At 40.2% G+C, this 22,906-nt stretch overlaps 1 protein-coding gene and 1 non-coding gene across 2 annotated transcripts in view; one reads left to right on the forward strand and one right to left on the reverse strand.

Annotated features, from left to right (window-relative positions):
• Window positions 1-22,906, reverse strand: part of LOC114663032 (uncharacterized) — a 77,597-nt gene that overhangs the window by 21,436 nt on the left and 33,255 nt on the right. Inside the window, exons 3-5 of the mRNA XM_051934907.1 lie at window positions 17,344-17,928; window positions 8,707-9,075; window positions 1,324-2,803 (exon numbers count right to left, since the gene is read on the reverse strand). Coding sequence (XP_051790867.1) covers window positions 1,324-2,803; window positions 8,707-9,075; window positions 17,344-17,928 — 2,434 coding nt within the window. The remainder of the gene's footprint in view (window positions 1-1,323; window positions 2,804-8,706; window positions 9,076-17,343; window positions 17,929-22,906) is intronic.
• trnas-cga (transfer RNA serine (anticodon CGA)) lies at window positions 21,522-21,603 on the forward strand. Its single transcript has one exon. It is a non-coding gene; the product is annotated as a tRNA-Ser (tRNA).

The raw sequence follows: 22,906 nt of genomic DNA on the forward strand, positions 1-22,906 counted from the left end.
TGATTAGAGTGAGAGAAATGATTATGTTATAAGAAATACATGACCATGTTCATGAAACAAGAATCAAAGCTTAGTGATATTTTATCATTTACAGTGCCCTCCATAATGTTTGGGACATATACAGATTTTTCCTTGATTCCCCCCTCTGCTCCACAGTTTAAAATGACAAATCAAACAACTCAGACAGCATTAAAGTGCACTTTGCGGACTTTGATTTAAGTGGATTTGCGTACATTTCAGCCACACCATGAAGAAATACAAAGGACCCAACCCTCTGGCATTTCATGGCACCATTACATTTGGGACATAGCAATGACCCAGTGGGAACGTGCACACGCCTCTCCAAGGATGACTGGGGTGTTTGGCTGATCGTACATTCATGTAGAAATGCAAGCGGATCAGTCAAGTGCTTCATTCACACCTTGGAGCAGGTGAAAGACAAAACCTGAACCCAATCACGGCTATAAAGGGAGCCTGCACGGAAGAGAAGGAAACAAGAAAAGGAACGAGAAAATAAAAGAGAAGAGACAAAATAAGAAATGGAGAGGTTAAGGGTGTTAGAAAAGGGCAGGATGATGAGAAGCCCATGCTGGGATTAAAGGTGGCAGGTGATTGAGAGCATGCCCAGGAAAGTGAGCCGCAGGAGAGCAGGGCTGGAGTAGGGGCACTCCTATTGAGCTACGCAGGAGAGTAGAAGCAGATCCATTGTGTGGCGTGACGCTGAATGGCTGAAGCCAAGATGTGAATGGGATTCGGAGGGGAGTCCTACAGATGCTGAGGAGCTGGTGGGGGGGAAACCAAAGTGGAGTTTAATAGATGACTACACCTGTTAGCAGGCATCTCTTTATGCTTCAAGGTCCCTGGTGAGATAAGCTGAGGAGATGCCAGGTTTTTAGAAAGAGGTTTGCGTTTCTAAGGGAATAATCTGCCTGGGATTTCAACCTTGTTTTTATTGGCTTTATTTATTGTATACTTTAACCTCCATCTTACACATCATTTTATGGATTATTTACTTAAAAGAGATCAGCACTGCACTTATGGAGACTTTACCGTTGTTTTTTTTTTTTGTGAATAAAAGCACTGGACACTTTGCATCAACCCCTTGCTGACTGTGTGTGTCCTCACTTGTCGCGGCTCATCCTCAGGTACATCACTGATACTTCCAGAAGCAACCAGGGATTGGGGAGCCGACAAGGACCATCACAGTCACAATTAACAAACCCAAAATGTTTTAAAGGTGTCCTTCTCAGGATGCAGTTTTAGCTTTTCTGTCTCCTCTAAATGGATCATACAAAGTCTCAACGTAGTGTTTCAAGCTAAGACTCAGTTATATTTTCCCATAGACCATTACTATTATTATTATTACTTGAGTTCCACACATCCATTGAAGGCAGAAGAAGGCTTGCTGCTTTTTCTCCCATGTGAATTTTCTGGTGGCGTTTAAACTGTCCACTAAACCTGAAACTGTCCCCACATTCAGCACATCTGTATGGTTTGTCACCAGTGTGAATTCTCAGATGCTGTTTTAGGTTCTCTGCTCGACTGAAAGTCTTTCCACATTCAGGACACAGGAACGGTCGCTCCCCGGTGTGAATTCTCAAGTGCTGATTAAGGTTTGTAAAACAGCTGAAATTCTTTCCGCACTCCGAGCAGCGGTACACTCGTTCTCCTTTGTGAATCATCTTGTGTTGTTTCAGCATCCGAGAGCAGGTGAAGGATTTCCCACATTCCTTGCACTGGTACGATTTTTCGCCTCTGTGAATTCTCATGTGAAATTTAAACTGTCCACTAAAGCGGAAGGTGAGACCGCATTCTGCACATCGGTAGGGTTTGTCTCCCGTGTGAATTCTCTGGTGCTCTTTAAGGTTTGCAGCACGGCTGAAAGTCTTTCCACACTCTGTGCACTGGTACGGTTTTTCGCCTGTGTGAATTCTCTGGTGGTGCTTTAGGTTTCTATTACAGCTGAAAGTTCTCCCACATTCATTACACTGGAAGGGTTTTTCTCCTGTGTGAATCCTCTGGTGTTGCTTAAGGTGAGCAGACCGACTGAAAGACTTGGAGCATTCGGTGCATTGGTAGTTTTTTTTTTCGGTGTGGGTTCTCTGGTGATATTTGAACTGTCCGTTAAACCTAAACGTCAGTCCACATTCAGAACATTGGTAAGGTTTGTCTTCCATGTGAATTCTCTGATGCTGCTTAAGGTTTTTTGAACAGCCAAAGATCTTTCCACACTCTCTACATTCATAAGGTTTGGTCCCTGTATGAATTCTCTTGTGGATTTTAAGATGACGCAGTTTCATGAAGGTCATACAGCATTCATCACAGCAATGCAACTCAGATCTGCTCTCAATATTTTCATCACATGTCAGGTTCTCTCCTAAACTCTTCATATACTCACTTCCAGGCCCACAGTCTTGCTGAGGTAAAGATGATCTGACTTGCACAGACTCTAATGTAGCTTCCTTAACTTTATACAGAGTGAGAATATCTTCACCATCACATTCCACAGCAAGAATCTGGCCCTTAACACTGGTAGAAAACCCCAACTTGGAGACCTCCTCTTTAAAACCAACAAACTCTTCCTTAATACTGTTAATGTATCCCTGCTCCATACCGTCAACTGAAACACCACTAAAGTCCACTTGAGTATCCTCTTCTTGCTTAATGTTACCAGAAACTCCCTCTTCAGTTTCCAAACATCCAGCTTCTGCATCTCTCTGCCCAGCCAAACTGCCCAGCTCCAAGAGGCCCTGTCCAAAGTGAGCTATTCCCTCTACAACATGGCAAGAGGCTTGAGGAGGTCCTGCGTGTAAAGACAACAAAATAAGACGGTCATGCGTGAACTTAACTCAAATACTTCTACTACTCACCTACAATGCACCTCATTCAAACATCACTAAGTGCAGGTCTACACTGCTTAACAGATACAATTCCATTAGAAATTGAAGATCAGCTATATAGCAATGCAAAATTCTTGCTTCAGAACTTAAATATCTTCCTAAAGCATCTTCAGGTAGTGTTCACTATGAAAGGTGAAATAAAATGAATGACTGAAGACTTTTCTACATCAATTCTATGTTTTTACTTTCTCGTTTATGAAGTATAGGGAAAATACTGTAATTGTCCAAAAATTCAACCTCGAGATTTTGATGAATCTCAACGTTTTAGACCTCCCTGAGTCTAATTTACTTTCTCATAGGGAAAGTATTGTAATAGTCCAAAAATTCAAGTAACATTTTAGACCTCCCTGAGTCCGATTTACTTTCTCTTAGGGAAACTATTGTAATCATCAAAAAGTTTGATTTTAAGATTTTGATGAATCTCAATGTTTTAGACCTCCCTGAGTCCGAAAATATCATTTTTAGAATTATGTCTGTGTGCAAACATAAAACCTTGAGTACGCTTTCTGTTAGGTCAACCAAATTTTCCATACAAGTATTAGATAGAAAACTTTTGGGGTACTTCCGCTAACCGGAAGTGATACTTTTTTATTCATGCAGATCGATTTATTCAACTTTACTTTTATCATAATTGTTCAATATACTATTAGTTTGATTTGATTTGTTATTTATGGTTCTTTAATGTACAAAACATAGATAGATAGATAGATAGATAGATAGATAGATAGATAGATAGATAGATAGATAGATAGATAGATAGATAGATAGATAGATAGATAGATAGATAGATAGATAGATAGATAGATAGATAGATAGATACTTTATTAATCCCAAGGGGAAATTCACATACTCCAGCAGCAGCATACTGATACAAAAAACAATATTAAAGTAAAGAGTAATAAAAATGCAGGTAAAAACAGACAAAAACTTTGAATAATGTTAACATTTACCCCTCCGGGTGGAAATGAAAAGTCGCATAGTTTGGCGGAGGAAGGATCTCCTTAGTCTGTCAGTGGAGCAGGACGGTGACAGCAGTCTGTCGCTGAAGCTGCTCCTCTGTCTGGAGATGACACTGTTTAGTAGATGCAGTGGATTCTCCATTATTGATAGGAGCCTGCTCAGCGCCCGTCGCTCTGCCACGGATGTCAAACTGTCCAGCTCCATGCCTACAATAGAGCCTGCTTTCCTCACCAGTTTGTCCAGGTTATATATAATATTATTATATATAATTAATATAATATTATATATAAATATATTTATATTATATATAAATAGTTCATATAATATTATATATAAAATATAATCATTGTCTTGCGGTTTACTCCTCAAATATCCATTCCCATATCTGAGTATACGAGAAAGTCCACTCCCAATTTTTTTACAGTGTCACAAAATGAGTGAATATTCAGTTTAACATATAAAATACTGTTAGAAGTTTAAAAAGTTTACCGCTAAGTTATTTTTGGTGAGAACAACTTACTGTAAACGTTTATTGCAAATATCCATTTCAGTTAAATCAGCAGGAATCGTTGGCCACTCCTTCACATAATACTGATCTTTTTGTATCCTAGTACAAATCTCTCCATAACACTTCAACAGGATCTGATGTAGGGTTTGACTTGGCTTTTCTTAAAAATCTCCACTTCAGCTTTGTACGTCATATTTTGGCTCTTTGTCCAGCTGTCTGATCCTGTCGTTTTCTTCTTCAATCTTTGACAGATGACTCCATAATCAACTCGGATATTCTTTGGTATGTTGTCCAATTCAGACTTCACTCCAAGAAAGCAAGCTGCTGGAAGCTTCTCCAAACCATGCTGCACCTTCCATTATGCTACATACGTTGCACAAGTTCACTTGAAAAACATTTTTGGTTTTGTACCAAAGACGATGCTTTGCACTACGGAAAAATAACTTCAACTTTGCGTGATCTGTAGAGCAAATTTTATCCTAAGTATTGTTCAACTCCCAGAAACCATTAGCAAATGTCATTTTTGCATTTATTTTCTTTTTGAAACCAAAAGTTTCTTCCTTCTCCAATTGCCATGTAAAGAAAATATGTCCTGTCTGTCTCTTAACCGATTCATGTGCCTTCACATGTGCACTGCAGCAAAAGAAGCCTTTAGATCTTTTTATGATAGCCTTGTAGACCTCAGAGACCTTTGATTAGGGGTGTTTACTGAACCTGATGAGATGACCTGCCTTTAATAAACTGCCAGTGATCTTACATTTTCACAACTTGTAGGTAATTTGGTATTTGCTATACTGTATTACTCCTCAAGGGGAAACTATCTTTTTGCATGAACTTTGGAGGTAAGAGCATGGGGTCAGCCATTGTAAAGTGTCCCTGGAACAATTTTCAGGTTAATGGCCTTGCTCAAGGCCCAAACAGAGTGGGATCCCTTCTAGCAGTAACGGGATTTTTAGATAATCTGTTTCACCACGGAACAACTCACACAGTGGAAATTAAATTTTAAATTTCTTTAGAACATTTCCTAGATAATGTGTCATCGGTCATTCTTATGAAGATCTCTGTTGGAGGCAGTGTGCAATGGAAAATTAGGCACTAGACTAAAACTTTCAATATATTCATATATATATGAATTTCCCCATGGAATTAATAAAGTTATACAATATATATATATAGTCCCAGAAAACACGATATGGGGGGCTCCTTACCAGGCTGAGGTACTTTTGCAATTATACAGGTCAGGGATGGATGGGCTGCCCACCCGGGTTGGAAGGTCTGAAGGGAACTGTCCTCTGTGGACAGATAACCCCCCTGTGACGATGTGGTTTTGCTGCATGCTCCCGTCTTCTGTCCGGGAGCCCTTAACCCGACACCATCGGTAATGTTACCGATGAGCTAAGCAGTGAGGCAACAACATAGCAAGGGGATGGTGCAAAAGTGTCAAGTGCTTTTATTAAAACCAACACAACAAAACAGTGTTCAAATAAATAAAGTGCAGTGATTCAAAATGTCAATAAATAAATAATCCATAAAAACAGAGTGAAATTGTGGAGGTTAAAATCATTAGAAAAAGTCTTCTAAAAACAACGAGGTTAAAACCATGCAGAAAGCAGTCCTTTTTTAAAAAAAACCAATAACAACAACCCCGGTGTCTCCTTTCCTCTGGCGGCTCCCCTGCTTCACCCATCTGGGCCGTGCAACAGGAGAGTCGACCCCTCAGCAGCTGGCCTTCTCTCCACTGTCCTACTGTTCGGTTCACCTTACCGATCCCTGGCTCCGGTAGGCCCCGCCAAACAGTGACTTGGGATTCCCTAATGACCAGGGCTCTCACGGTGGAGAAATCCACATCCCAAGTCCCGACTCCCACTGCCTTCCGCGGAGAGTCATCTGCCCTTCATCACTGGTCACTCCCACTACATGATCACTCAGCGGGAGTGACCACCACTACTGCTCCCAGGTGTCGGCCCAACACCCAGGCTTCCTGTACAGCTGCATGCGCGAGCCTGCACTCGCTCGCTCGCTTGCTCTCCCACACCGGCTTTCTCTCTCCACTTCCTGCTTTCTCCTGCAACCTCCGTTCGTTCTCATTCTCTCTCTTTTTTTTCCCCTAACCGACTCGTGCTTCTATTTTATCAAGAGGGCATGGCAGCTGTAGCAAATTAGCAGCCCCAGAAACAATCACGGATGCGGGCGTTCTCACTTAGGTGAGAAACGCCCACATCGCGAATAGCCCTGAGAACTGCTTCAGCCACACCACCACCATGCCCCCTCGCTAAGCCATGAGCGCGGTGATTATTTATTTTAAAACGGGCCTTTGATGGGAGCTGTGGACCCGCTATAGCACACCCCCTCCAGTAGATGGGATGGCAGTTCTGTGGCTGGGGCTCCTGTTGGTGCATCCGCAGTGTAGCTTGGGAGCTGTAGTCCTGGTGTGGAGCCCTACTGGGGTATTTGGGGATTAGCTGTTCTCGGAAGTGCTTCCTAGGTATGATGTTGGGACACTGGAAATATTCCCATCTCTGACATAAAAGAAGCTGCTTTGCAGCTCTTAGAGAGTTGAAGTGAGGAAGACGTGGACAAGGCTGGAGGAGAAGTCAGTAAGGAGGTGGAAAACACACAGTAAAGAGAAACCTTGGACTGTACAGTTGTGTATTGTGAAGAGACGCCTGTCAATAGCCACTTCCTTATTAATAAACTATTATTTGCAATGAGGACTTGGCATTGTGCAATAGGGTGCTGCTACAGTCCTGTTCTGTTTAATTTGATCAGTTTGGCCAAAACTAAAGCATTCAAGTGAGGTTGACATTTCAAATGTCCATACAGGATACAGTGGGCTCAGAAAGTATTCAAATCCCTTAATTTTTTCATATTTTGCTATGTTGTAGCCTTGTACTAAAATCATATTAAGTAATTTTCTCCACATCAAGCAACACTCAGTACCCAGAATGCAAAGCAAAAACAGGATTTTACAAACTTTTGCAAATATATTTAAAAGAAACTGAAATATCACAATTATGAAAAGTATTCAGATCCTTTCCTATAACACTTGAAATCAGGCTCAGGTGCATCCCATTCTATTGATCTTCATTGGGATTTTTCTACACCTTATTTTGAATCAACCAGTAGTCGATTCAATCAATTAGACACAATTAGGAAAGGTACATACCTGTCTATATAAGGCCCCAAAGTTGATAATGTGTATCAGAGCAAAAAAACACACCATGAGACTAAAGGAATCACCTGCAGACCTTAGAGACGAGATTATGTTGAGGCACAGATCATGTTAAGCTTGGCTTCCATAATTGTTAAATGGAATAAGTCTAGAACAACCCTGACTCTTCCTAGAACTGGTGAGAGGGAGGACCCGATGTTCACTCTAGCTAAGCTCCAGAGAACCTATGTGGAGATAAGAGAAGCTTCAAGAAGTACAACTATTACTGTGACACTCCATCAATCTAGGCTTTATAAGACAAGTGGCCTAATAAAAGCTTGTCCTTAGTAAAAGACATATGGAAGCCAGCTTGAAGTTTCCAAAATGCCACCTAAAGGACTCTCACAAAGTGCAAAACCAGATTCTTTGGACTGATGAAACCAAGGCAATAATGGCCTGATATTACGGAGAAACAGGGAAGGAGGAACATATTACACTTGAAAGAGACAACAAAATGGAGCACTGTTTCAACGGAGATTACTGTATTTCAGTGGTTTTCAATTTAATTGGTGGGGTTGCAGGTTTTAATTTCAACCAATTTCATAATGGCATGTCATTCTTACCTTTAAAAGAAGACTCCACCGAGATATTTGTTTTATATTACTTACATGTAGTGATGGCAGAGAAATGTTTTAATCTCATGTCTGTACTTATAATGGAGTTAGCAAAGCTTCTGAAAGAATAGGCATCTATGGTAACCAATGCAGGACAACAGTAAAAAATATTAAAAATGTCCATGAAATAATTCCATGTTGCACATGTCGCATAATACACATATGCTTATACCATCCCAAACGCATGTATTTTTTACTTAAATATTATTAAATGCCCTCATGAAGTAAAACAGAATGCACTCAAACATGATGGAGCATTTAAATGGAAGACTCGCCTCCTCCCTCATTCATTGGTCCAGCCCAGTAATGGCTTCTTCATTGGCTAAGAGTGTGTGCTTCACTCCATCACTCCAACTTCTCTCTTCAAGAATGTTCTGGAGTTTCTTCAAGTGCTGGCACTTAAAAGATTTTGATCTTCGTGACCTATATTCAACTTAGCTACAGCATGTATTTTTTATATTTGTCATTTTACAACAACATTTTCCTTTGACCTTTTCTTATCTACATGCTTACCTTCTGGTTCACAGGCTTGCGAAGGTGATGAACGAATGCTGTCCACAGTTGCTGGACTGGTTTCTTTAACTTCATTTACCGTGGTCATCTCTTTCTTTATACTGGAAGAAATCTCCACTTCCAAAACCTCCTCTTTGATGTTAGTTAATCCTTCCTCCATGAGGTCAAGCGATCCCTGCTTTATCCTTTCTTCTGAAATACCAGAAATGTCTATATGGTAATCTTCTTTCTTAATGAAACCAGAAATCATCTGAGAGGGTTTTCCTTCAGTTTCTAAAGAGCCAGTGATGACAATTTTCTGTACGGTCGGACTGTTCTTACAAAAATGGTCGATTCTCTGTGAAATATGAATTGGGGCTTCAGGAAGTCCTGTGAGAAAAGACAAAGGCAGTCACACTTGAAAACTGAACATTTTTAAGGATCTAAACTAAAATGAAGAAATATACAGATATAAGACCAATAACCAGGAAGATTATTTTCTGTGTCATATTAGTCAACTAGAACATCAGTCTATTATTGAAAGCTAATTTTGTGGCATTTTTCGAAAACAGCTATATAAACTGGAGACTTACGCCTACGTCACATTACACGACTTTTCCATTAACTTTCATCAACAGCCTTTTATTATATAATCTTAGTGAGTTGGCATTGCACTCTTATGAAGCAGATCACCTAGTGAGACATAAACTCCAAGTCTGTACGATAAATCATCTTTAGTTGGAGGGGCAGGATGTGTGTGCAGGACAGTTGACAACTAATTAATGCTCACCCAGAAGTACAATACATAGACGAGAGGTACTGACAAGAAATAAGGAACATGCTTGTTTAGAATCTCACAAATAGAAGAGTAGCTCGTCTGTCTGATGTCTCGTATCCATATTACTAAACGAGAATGGTAAACCGGATATGGACGCAGGGACCTGTCCGTGGACGCAAAAAACATAGTGCGCAAGTGCCACACAAAGCCCCCCCCCCAGAGTGAAAAGGGAGAGACTACGCATGTGCGCAGGTGCCACACAAAGCCCCCTCGCACCAGAGCAAAACGGGAGAGACTACGAACCGTCAGAGTAGGAAACAAAGTAAAGTGTCATAAAGAGGTTAAAGAACAGGGACAAACACATGGAGAGCAGGTTACAGAACAAAGCCCCCCTCCCCAGAGCGAAACGAGAGAGACTACGAACCGTCTGACATGCCGCAAGCAGGATAAAGCGAGGTCAGAAATAAAACACAGAGTAGGAAACAAAGTAAAACTTCATAAAGAGATTAAAGAACGGGGACGAACACATGGAGAGCGGGTTACAGATGATGAAAACTGGAATGCAACAACTTCAAAAAAACCTAGGCACGAAACACATGCACACCGAGATACAGAATATAAAAGCAGAAACAACAACAGTTAAACATCCACACCACACAGCGGAGGCGGACCCGGAAGGTGCAGGCGCCAACATCGTGCGTCGGAAGGCGCGGTAAAGTACAAAAGGCAAAGGCGCCTACACAACATGGTAAAAACCGACATAATACGGAAGGCGCAGGCGTCGCCGCCATATTGTGAGTGGCACTAATGCATGGTGAAGGCGCCGGAGGAGACATAGTAAAACATGAGGAGTCAATGCCCTGCCCCAGAGTGAAACGGGACACACTACGGAGTCCACAAAGGTTCATACATCAAACCCGAGATGGTACGGACACGCGTCTGAAACCGCGGAAGCAAAACTGTCTAGGCTCCAAAACCAAACAGCTCAACAACTAACACAGCTTCAACACCGAGCCCGCGTGGACAGATCTAATGAACGTGGACGCCTACAACGCGCGTCTCAAACTGCGTAGGCAAAGCAGGCACGGATTCAACACGACACAGCTCGAGTGACCGAGATACAAACACGCGCCTGCCTGGATATAATTAATGAACGCAGGCGCCTACAACGTGCGTCTGAAATGCCGCAGACCAGGCAGGAACTGCTCCAAAAAGAAAGAGCTCGACTAAACGAGATACAAAGTGAAATGGGAAATACTACAGAGTCCACAGTGCTCCACAATGCACCGTATAATAGTTCGGAAAGAGCTTCGTAGTAACAGTGGGGAGACCCAGAGTGACACGGGCGAACGCTCCGTATTAAACATACGTCATCCTCACACGTCCAAACTATACAGCATAGGTGAATCACATTATAGTAATGCATTATTAACAGTACGATAAACATTACAGTATCGCAAACAAATGAAAGTTATTACTCGAAAAAGGGAAAATATATTCACCACGGACCAGGTGTCATTGAAACAAAAGCAGAATAAAGCGAGATCAGAAATGAAAGACAGAGTAGAAAGCAAAGTAAAACGTCATAAACAGGTTAAACGAGGGGGCCAAATACATGGACAGCAGGTTACAGATAATGAAGACCGGAATTCAAAAGCTTCAAAAACAAAAGCTCGACTGATCGAGATACAAACTGAAACGGGAAATACTACGGGGTCCGCAGTAGTCCACAATGCACCGCATAATAGTACAGACGGAGCTCCGTATTAACAGTGGGAGGCCCCAGAGTGACACGGGCGAACGCTCTGTATTAAACGTGCGTCATCCTCACACGTGCCTGCCCAGCGGGCACGGGTTCAAAACGCCGGGGGTAGGCGAGCGAAGCGAGCAGGGGGTGAAGCCCCCTTGTTTTACATACGAAAACAGAATGGAAAATAGAAAATAGAGGCCAAAACTGCGGCTGAACTCCCCGCAGATGTTAACCTTTAGTACAGTGGCTTTGTCAGGCAGCATGGGGGCTATGGACATAAGAGAAGCCTGTCTGTCCAATGTCTTGTATTATACATAGAATAACAAAATGTCATAAACGAAAACTGCTGCTGAACTCACGCCAGCTGTTAACCATTCGTACAGCTCCGGCTCTGTCAGGCAGCACACTGTTTGCTGTCAGAAAAGGAGGCAGGCATGACTGTACTGGAAGACTGGCACTGGCTTGATAAAAGTGGCATAGATTGTGATTGTGAGTTGTGAACTTTGACATGGTACGGTGACAAGGTCAGAGACTGTGGTTGTTAAGTCTGAAAATGCGTGTAATGCGATGATGGCTTTAAATGAGCATGGACGGCTTAAATGAAACATTTTTTTCTTTTTTTTCCCTTGTACATTTTAAACCTAGAAGCAACTAAAATAAAAGGAACATATAATATTTCTTACTCTTTTTTTTTTTAAATGAAAACAGCTTTGAATATCAGTGTAAGCAACTTTGATATTAAGCTTCTCTGAATGAATGTCTTAGCAAACAAGACATTAGTGCATCATTAGATTTGTCTAGCATGTTATGAAGTAGACTAAATATTTTACCCAATATCAATAAATAACTTTTTGTGCCACTACCAGAGTCACAGAGCAAATATTCATGCATACATGCAGTGCATAATACTACGGGTCAAATGTTTTAGAACACCTCTGTTTTTATGGGAATGCATGCAGTTTAATGTCTTAATGTTTCATGAAATCAAAGCACAAAACAAATAAATAATGGCAAATAATAAAATAAGTCAAGGAATCATTAAGTGTACAAAATTTTATTGAAATTTGTGATTCATTAAAGTAGCCACCTTTTGCTGATGTAACAGCCAAACTGTGGTAACTCTTTGATTCAGAATGCCACTCACTCTGGCAGTGCCAGTCACCAACTCTGCCACCAGAATAAGACCCCCAGAGCATCACCCTTCCTCCTCCATGTCTGACAGTTGGTCTCACACATTGATGAACTTGATTAACCAACTCAACGGCATACAGACACCCTGCATGAGAAACCGAAGATTTCAAATTTGGATTCACCGGTACATAAGACTTTCTTCCAGACAGATGGCATTTCAAGGCCCTATTTTGTCCTTTAAGGAATGGCGTTCCCTGACAAACCGACAGCACAAAGTCTCCGCTTCACAGTAGAAACTGAGACTTGCGTTTTTCGACCTGCACTGTTTAGCTGTGCTTGAAGCTGCTGTGCTGTGAGGCGCCCTGTGATCACGCAAGCTGGTGACCCGCAGAAACTTGTCTTCTGATTGGGTGGTGACTTTGGGTCTGCCAGATCTCTTCCTGTCAGAGTTTCTTCCAGTTTCCAATTGCCTTTGGATTGTGTAGTTGGTCTGCCGTATTTTTTTTAGAAAAGCCTGACTTGGCATTGAAGAGTGGATGAGTGTAAATGGAGAATTTTGAAAGCACAGACTCTAGTTGTGTTCTGATTGGTTTGTGCTTATTAAATGGGCCTTCCCTAACTGGATTCTGCTCATTACATTTTCTAACCTGCTTTGCTCGGATTACACTAGTGTGTTACTTAAAATAACAATTCCACCTTATCATTAATCCAAACAAAACAAAATCTACTTTTTGCATTTCATATTATTGTTCTCGGTGTGTAAATGAAACCTGCAAATAAATGCCCAACATTTAGGACAATTCCTCTTCCTCTAACTGACTTATGCAGCAGAACAAAGACCCCTAAACAAAAGCAACTCTACAACTGAATGGCTCAGGAGAAATACAGTTAGGTCCATAAATATTTGGACAGAGACAACTTTTTTCTAATTTTGGTTCTGTACATTACCACAATGAATTTGAAATGAAACAGCTCAGATGCAGTTGAAGTGCAGACTTTCAGCTTTAATTCAGTGGGGTGAACAAAACGATTGCATAAAAATGTGAGGCAACTAAAGCATTTTTTAACACAATCCCTTCATTTCAGGGGCTCAAAAGTAATTGGACAATTGACTCAAAGGCTATTTGATGGGCAGGTGTGAGCAAGTCCATCGTTATGTCATTATCAATTAAGCAGATAACAGGCCTGGAGTCGATTTGAGGTGTGGTGCTTGCATGTGGAAGATTTTGCTGTGAACAGGCAACATGCGGTCAAAGGAGCTCTCCATGCAGGTGAAAGAAGCCATCCTTAAGCTGCGAAAACAGAAAAAACCCATCCGAGAAATTACTACAATATTACAAGTGGCAAAATCTACAGTTTGGTACATCCTGAGAAAGAAAGCAAGCACTGGCGAACTCAGCAACACAAAAAGACCTGAACGTCCACGGAAGACAACAGTGGTGGATGATCGCAGAATCATTTCCATGGTGAAGAGAAACCCCTTCACAACAGCCAACCAAGTGAACAACAATCTCCAGGGGGTAGGCGTATCGATATCCAAGTCTACCATAAAGAGAAGACTGCATGAAAGTAAATACAGAGGGTGCACTGCAAGGTGCAAGCCACTCATAAGCCTCAAGAATAGAAAGACTAGATTGGACTTTGCTAAAGAATATCTAAAAAAGCCAGCACAGTTCTGGAAAAACATTCTTTGGACAGATGAAACCAAAATCAACCTCTACCAGAATGATGGCAAGAAAACAGTATGGAGAAGGCGTGGAACAGCTCATTATCCAAAGCACACCACATCATCTGTAAAACATGGTGGAGGCAGTGTGATGGCTTGGGCGTGCATGGCTGCCAGTGGCACTGGGACACTAGTGTTTATTGATGACTAGCAAAATACCCGCGCTTCGCAGCGGAGAAGTAGTGTGTTAAACAGGTTATGTAAACATATATACATATACACATATCTACATATACATATATATATATATATATATATATATATATATATATATATATATATATATATATATATACATATGTAAATTTACATATCTACATATATATATATATATATATATATATATATACATATATATGCACATATAAATATATACATATCTACATATATATATATACATATGCACATATATATATATATATATATATATATATATATATATATATATATATATATATATATATATAAAATATAGACATACATATATACATACATACATTCACATATATATATATCTACATATATATACACATATATATATATACATATGCACATATATATATAAATATAGATATACATATATACATACATACATACATTCACATATATATATATATATATTCATGGCATTCGTAGTCTGAATCACAATCTGATTGTATGGGTGGTTACCTACCAGGTAACGCTTATGGTTGGCCAGCAAGTCAGCTAACATCTGCCACGGTGCCTTCAGTTGTGAGAAGCAGATCATAGAATGGTTGAAATAGTTTACTGTTAAATAATGCAAAGAGTACGCGACACGTGTTTCGCCCTAATTCTTGGCTCATCAGGTGTACACACTCACTGCATATAGCCAAATTCCGTGAAGTATTGCTTTTAAATTTTAATTAAGAAGAAAGAAGACCTTTTTAAATTGAGGGAAAATATACCAATAACAATTTGTTAAGGATCTGTTTTTTTGTGAAGCTGTCTTTACACAGCCTGTCTGCTGTTTTATAAACGAACGCCATATAAGGCCGTCCTTTCTCCTTGCTTAGCGGTTCTGTAGTGGTTTATTGTTCGTTTATTACGATTGTTATAGTTATTGTGTAGGTATTTGAGACTCACTTTTCTGTTCAGGTACCCATTTCCTTTATGTAATCCGCGGATTCTCTGCTATTTTTTGTTCGTTTATTACAATTATAGTTATTTATTGATTCCCTTCTTTAGCTGACTGCCTGCTCATATAAGGCGCTCTGCTGTTTTTTGTGAAGCAGTCTTTACACAGCTTCTCCGCTGTTTTATAAATGAACGCCATATAAGGCCATCCTTTTTCCTTGCTTCGAAAAGGAAGCAGCCTTTTTATTTAATCCACGGGTTCTCCACTGTTTTATTGTTCGTTTATTACGATTGTTATAGTTCTCTTTGTATGCCAAGTTGTCAGTTCAGCACTCCGGTTGTAATATGACCAAGTCGTGCAAGCTTACTGTTGAGAATGCAACGTATAGTTGTACAGGAGAAAAGCAATCTTGCCAAACTTAATTTAAACTTACGGCTTACAACATGCTTTGTTTCTGCCTTAGCTGCACTTATGAATATGCTTGTATGCGTCACTCGCTCGCTTCTTATTGTTTCGCTGCCTTCTCAATTATGTAATGAATGTTTTCTTCAGTGCTCTTTGGGGCTCTTCCTTGTTTTCTATGTACTGCGTTCACAGTCAGTTCATGTGATTACGTGGGAGGTGTGATGACGCGATACGCAACTCTGCCTCCCACAGCCAGCGAGCTGCAGTCCATTACAGTATATGGACAAAAAAGAGGTTCCAGTTATGACCGTTACGCTTTGAATTTCGAAATGAAACCTGCCTAACTTTTGTAAGTAAGCTGTAAGGAATGAGCCTGCCTAATTTCAGCCTTCCACCTACACGGGAAGTTGGAGAATTAGTGATGAGTGAGTGAGTGAGTGAGTGAGTGAGTGAGTGAGTGAGTGAGTGAGTGAGTGAGTGAGGGCTTTGCCTTTTATTAGTATAGATGTGACACAGGACAGAAGCAGCCGAATGAATTCTGAGGTGTTCAGAGACATACTGTCTGCTCAAATCCAGCTAAATGCAGTCAAATTGATTGGGCGGCGTTTCATGATACAGATGGATGATGACCCAAAACATACAGCCAAAGCAACCCAGGAGTTTATTAAAGCAAAGAAGTGGAAAATTCTTGAATGGCCAAGTCAGTCACTTGATCTTAACCCAATTGAGCATGCATTTCACTTGTTGAAGACTAAACTTTGGACAGAAAGGCCCACAAACAAACAGCAACTGAAAGCCGCTGCAGTAAAGGCCTGGCAGAGCATTAAAAACGAGGAAACCCAGCATCTGGTGATGTCCATGAGTTCAAGACTTCAGGCTGTCATTGCCAGCAAAGGGTTTTCAACCAAGTATTAGAAATGAACATTTTATTTCCAGTTATTTAATTTGTCCAATTACTTTTGAGCCCCGAAATGAAGGGATTGTGTTCAAAAAATGCTTTAGTTGCCTCACATTTTTATGCAATCGTTTTGTTCACCCCACAGAATTAAAGCTGAAAGTCTGCACTTCAACTGCATCGGAGTTGTTTCATTTAAAATTCATTGTGGTAATGTACAGAACCAAAATTAGAAAAAAGTGGTCTCTGTCCAAATACTTATGGACCTAACTGTAGAATTTAGGTCTTAGCGTGCCTTAGTCAAAGTGCTGACTTGAACCCAACAGAGATGCCATGGCAGTACCTGAAACCGGCAGTTCATGACTGGAAACCTACCAATGTGTGTGAAGCAGATCTGGAGTGGGTTAAACCTTCTTCAACAGGGATGTGAAAGACTGATATGAAATTATAGGATGCATTTAGTTGCAGTTATTTCTGCTAAAGTTCCAATTAAAAGTGTGAGAGGGGGCATTTACTTATTCACATGGGCGGGAAGAGTGTTGGATAACTTTCTTTCATGAAGAAATAAAGTAATGGATTCAAAACTGTATTCGTTCTGTGTTCATTCTGGTGCCTTTGTTTGAATTTTGCCTAAAATCCTAAGGTAATTTATCATGAAAATATGCAAAAAGTGAGGATATTAAGAAGAGGGAAAATATTTTAACACTCTCTAATTAATTTCCTTGCCTTAATTGATATTGTACACTGATAATTGATAATTACTGTAAAAATCTTAGTTATTAAAAAGTAACATTACAAAGACAAGTGAGATGTCAGGGGGTACTCATTTAAATTCATTTGATCCCCCTTCCCTGTTATTTAGTACAGACAAACGCACCTTGGTCTCCATTTCTTCGGCAGTTTATGTCCATTTTTCCCTTCTTATGGCTTTGGAAGGATACAAAGCTGCCAGTAACTGGACTCTCTCGATTCAAATCAGCGCTTATTGCCGTGGACTCGGACACACGTGGCTCCTGTTTACACGCACTTGCTTGACCGATGGAGCCAAGCGATGTGACAGGCGCCCAGTCCTGCGCATCACGCCCGTCATCGGCCTGTCGTCTCAGCAGTTCACCGCTAGCCACAGGAGGTCGTGTGAGGGTCTCGTCCTTACACACCACCCATGATGCTAACGGCTGAGCCAAGCCTCCGTTTTCCGTCTTGCCTTTAGTCGCTTTAAACGTGACATCTGAAGATTCTCTCCTTACTAAGCCAACCAATTCAGAAATCACAACCTCCTCGTTCGTTTTAGTTTCTGCTGCATTTATTTTTGACACATCAGAATCAGAAGCGTCTCCCGTCTTCAGGCTTTCTTGGTCACCTTTGATCTGTTTATCGGTATTGCACAAAGCAGTCTGGGAGGGCATGCTCGCTGTTTTCTCAGTGCTGGACGCAAGCTGATCAGTGAAAATATGATAGGAATCTTACTCGTCCATGATAGCAACGAGATTATCATCGATGAATTTTCCTTTTATAGTGGTTTTCTTCTTTCTTCAGAAAAAAATAGTCTCTTTCATTTAAATGTCAAATACAGAAGCCGAACTGTCACGAAATAGTAATAATTCTGGGAAATGATGCGTTGTTGCCGGTTGTTAGGAGACAACGGTTCCGGGTGAACGGTGTGTTACATTGATATCAGGTCCTCACGGAACCGAGGGCATCCTTTCAGTTTGACGCGTGCGCAGTAGTCGTCGGGAGACGGCCGCTGTGCGCTAGTTTTACTACAACGCATGCGCACGCGAAGGTCTGTTGCTACAGGGATGACAGTAACTGTTCATTATAAACGGACAGTTTACTTCGGGTACTATTTCAAAACCACGCTGTAAATGCGAATACTCTTGTCTGATTAGATAAAAAAGTAAAGTGTTTCCTCAAAGTTCTCAAAAGGATATGTTGTATTTTGTATTTATTGTCTACTTAGACGAAATGTACAGTAGGCTACTTGTAAAAGTGTTTATCCCTTGGAAGTTCCTATAGTTTACTGTTACAAAACACAGCACAACAATGGATTTAATATGCCATCTTTGAGAATGATCATCAGAAAAGATTCTTTAAAGTCAAAGTGAAAACAAATTTATGCAACGTGGTCTAAATTATTTACAAACATACAACACAAAATAATTGATCACATAAGTCATGGGAATGGAAGTACAGGGGAAGAGAAAGCGAGGGAGGCCAAAGCGGAAGTGGATGGACAAACTTAAAGAAGATCTGAAGGAAAATGACTTGACTGGGTAGGAGGTGTAGGACTGAGCAACTGAGAAGGTTGATCAATTGCATTGACCCCCACATACTGTATAAGAAGAAGAAGAAGAAGAAGAAGAAGAAGAAGAAGAAGAAGAAAACTTTTCATTTCAAGACAGTATTTAGTATAACTACACCTTTGGCAGCCTTGAAAGTCTTGACTCTGTGTGCACAGGTCTGTCTTTCTATCAGGTTTCTATCTGGAGCTGCCATTTTTCTCCATCCCTCTCTGCAAAACTCTTCAAGCTTATCAGGTTGCATGAGGATTGTGAGTGAACAGCCTATATGCAGTCACAAATTCTCACTTGGATTGAGATCTGGACTATGCCTTAAGCCATTGCTCTGTAAATTTGGCTTTATACCTGCTGGAAATGAATCTTTTGCAGGTTTCTTGCATACTGCATCATGTTTTCCCCCAGCATCCCCCCTGTATTTGCAGCATTTGTTTTACCCTCCACCATCACAAGGGTCCTGCCCCAGTGAATCATCCCCACAGCATGATGTTACCACCACAGGCTTCACTATGAAGATGGTGTTTTTTTTTTTTTTTTTTTGATAGTATGCAGTTTTCAACTTACACTAAACATACAGTAGCATTTATTTTGATGGCCAAAAAAGCTGAATTTTAGTTTTATCTGACCATGCAAATCTTGTTCATTCTGACTTCAGAGTCTTCCATGTGCCTTCTGGCAAACTCCAGCCATGATATTATATTGCTCTTTTCCAATAAAGCTGTGACAGGTTAATCACCCAGATGACAGTTGTTCACATACCATCGCTGCAATCTTACCTATGTACTGTAACTTGTAACTCCTGTTCAAGTACTCATAGATCTCTTGGTGGCCTCCCTTGCTAATCTTCTTCTTGCTCAATTTGTTAGTTTTTTTTTTTTTTTTGTAGACAGCTTGATCTATGATGATTTACAACTATGACATACTCTTTCCATTTCTTGATGATTAAATACACAGGATATTTGAACAATTACGTTCAAAATTTAACCTCCCAGCTACACATTTCTTTTACTATCTTCAAATTAGAAATTTTGTTAAACAGAAATTGCCCGATTTCCCCCACCTTGCACCCTCCACAATGCTGGAAAAAATACTGCTCAATTCCGAGGAAACAAACACTATTTCCGCAATATATAAAATCTTATTAGAGTCCCTACCTTTCAAAGATCCAAGAGGACATTGGGAAGAAGATCTCTTAATCAATATATCAGAAAAGGAGTGGAAGGTAGCAAAGCAGAGAATTCACTCGAGTTCTATATGCGCAAAGCATAGAATTATTCAACTAAAAATTATATATCGAGCTCATCTGTCTCGCTTAAAACTGTCCAAAATGTTTCCAGGCCAGGATCCAACCTGCGAGCGCTGCAACCAAGCTCCTGTCTCACTGGGTCACATGTTCTGGGCCTGCACCAAACTAACATCATTTTGGACAAAAATTTTTAAGTGCCTCTCAGACAGCCTTAGTATCACAATCCCTCCTAACCCACTAACAGCTGTGTTTGGTGTCCTTCCAGATGGACTGGAATTGGAGAAGGACAAGCAAACGGTGATTGCATTCACTACACTCTTGGCACACAGACTTATTTTGTTAAATTGGAAGAATCCTAATTCTCCTCTTATAAGTCAGTGGGAAACCGATGTTTTATATTATTTGAAATTGGAAAAAAATCAAATTTTCAGTTAGAGGATCTGTACAAAATTTTTTCAAAACATGGCAGGATTTAATCAATATTATTTTAGAATAAGAGAATTAACTATTATTGCATTTAACTCCCTTCTCCATCTCTTATTTATATAGATATTTACTTCTCCCCTTCTTTTGTCTAATGTTGCCTTATTAAAAAGCTTAAAGCAATTTTCCTTTAGCTAAGCTCTCCTTCTCAGGGGTGGGGTTTGATTTGTCTTCAAATTTGTTGGGTTATAAATTGATCTGTTTGTATGAAATGATTACAATGAAAATTAATAAAATAAAAATATTAAAAAAAATAAATACACAGGATATTCGGCGGCTGGACATTTCCTTGTCTCCATACCCTGACTTGTGCTTTTTAAATATCCTTTCACAAAGTTGTTTGTAGTTTCATTATCTGGAATAGGCCAACATGTTGACTCACCTGGACCTTCCAGATTCAGGATCACGTAAATTGCAATCATTTCAAACCCCAGTTAACTAACTACCTGACTTCTAAAACCATTTGGTTAAAAACTATTTTTTAAGCAGTGCGGTTCACATTTCCCTATTACTGGAAGTTCATAATCACTTATTTTTTTTCCGTAAAAACAAGGTTTTTGACTCTGGAACACGTGGCGTCAAGTACTATTAATCTGAGAGACTCTCCGTCATAGAAGAACAAAGTAAGTACCGTCAAGTCTTCAATAAGCGAGTCTCGCCGTGAGGGAATCCTGCAATGACAAACCGCTCATCACTCCGCAACACGTGAAGAAAATGTAAAGAAGGTCATCAAATAACGAAAGAATAAGGCAAATTTAGCGCGAAGAAAACCACACGTGAGACCTCTAAAGGAATTCATGATAACGTGGACGGCAAAAATTGGAAAGAATCAAAACGAATGTCGTCCTGCCAGCCTGCAGATCACCTTGAACTCCGCTCAATCGACATTAATCTTTACAGTCAGACTGCAGTGTAGACCCTTCCGTTTTATTCAAGGGATACAGTTCAAATCCACAACTATACGTTTAAATAAATAAAGGCGATAAAAACATAGTGTGATTAAATGCGTTACCATAGCGCTTAAAGCATGTAGTCGTGGCCGAGTGGTTAAGGCGATGGACTCGAAATCCATTGGGGTTTCCCCGCGCAGGTTCGAATCCTGCCGACTACGATCTTTAACACAATGACCAGGTTGCGAATACTGCCGATTTCCATCTTTAATACAATGAAGATTATATGGCCTTTAGCCTGGTACTTTGGAACAACTGAATGTCTTGCCATGGTTCAAGATTACTGATGCTTGCCGCTGTCAATGCTATAAAACGCGATTATTCGTTTAACCTTATAAAAGTAAACGTTCACAACTTAAAAGAAAACAAAGTTGTGCTGTAAAGCAAGTTCACGCGACAAGTGTTTGGAAAGTTTCCTTTAATCACAGGCTGCAGAGCACGAATTTCTTGCGGTCCAGACTGGCGTTAAAGAACCTGCGTTTTCGGTTGATAATAATAATAATATTGATTATTAAACTTATTCACAGCCGTGTTTAAAGAATAACAATTGTATCGGGGGATGTCTGATTATAAGGTCATTAATAAACGAAGGCAGTTCAATTACTTCAGTTGCCCTGGAAAGGGTGATAGCGCTGACAGAAAATGGTTGCACCGACGGTAACGATGTAAATTAACACGGAAGGACGGATGAAAATTAAAAAGATGGGATATCGCTAAAGTATATACGGCGCTGTGTTTCGGATGAATGGCTATAGGAAAAAAACGGCCTACTGAAGAAATTATGAAAACCATGAACGTAGCTCTAGTGAGACTGTATATTGCCCTTCTTTTTATTACTGCATGATAAGCTTTGTTCCTTAAATACCTGACTTAGTGATACGCCTGATAAACATCAAATAAACACAGGTAAGTTAAACCGTCAGTTTAAATAAAACTGGGCAGTTAAATCAGGTAAACCAAAAAGAAAATAAATGAACGAACAAACTATAAATCGCATCACTTAAGTGTAGCCATTCAGAAGCCGTGGCCAACTGGTTAAGAAGGGAAAGTAGAAATCTTTCAGGGTTCCCTGCACACGACGCAATTAATTCGTTATTTTCTGCTTTCTAATTTGATGGCTCCAAATTCAAATTGCAGACTTTGGCGTGGTTGTTAAATCGTCTAATTGAAAAACCCAATAAAATAATTTGTCTCTGTGTAAAGGATGCACAGCTCCATGCACTGGTTACATTTCAGTTCACTTTTCTAGTGTAGAATGTGCGGCCAGCACGGATCAGCGGTCTTTTCGATGACAGGACCCGACCTTTCCTTGATAAACAACTTACCTCCTGTTGTTTTGATAAGAATGGATCTTGAAAAGGACATTTGATGCCTTGATCCTCCTACATTCTTAGGGCTTAAAATGTCCATTTTTAAGCAGGGTGTTTTTCCCCCTATTTACAAATTAAAGGCAATTCAGTTTAT

Source organism: Erpetoichthys calabaricus, chromosome 12 (assembly GCF_900747795.2).
Source record: "Erpetoichthys calabaricus chromosome 12, fErpCal1.3, whole genome shotgun sequence".
NCBI classification, from domain to species: domain Eukaryota; kingdom Metazoa; phylum Chordata; class Cladistia; order Polypteriformes; family Polypteridae; genus Erpetoichthys; species Erpetoichthys calabaricus.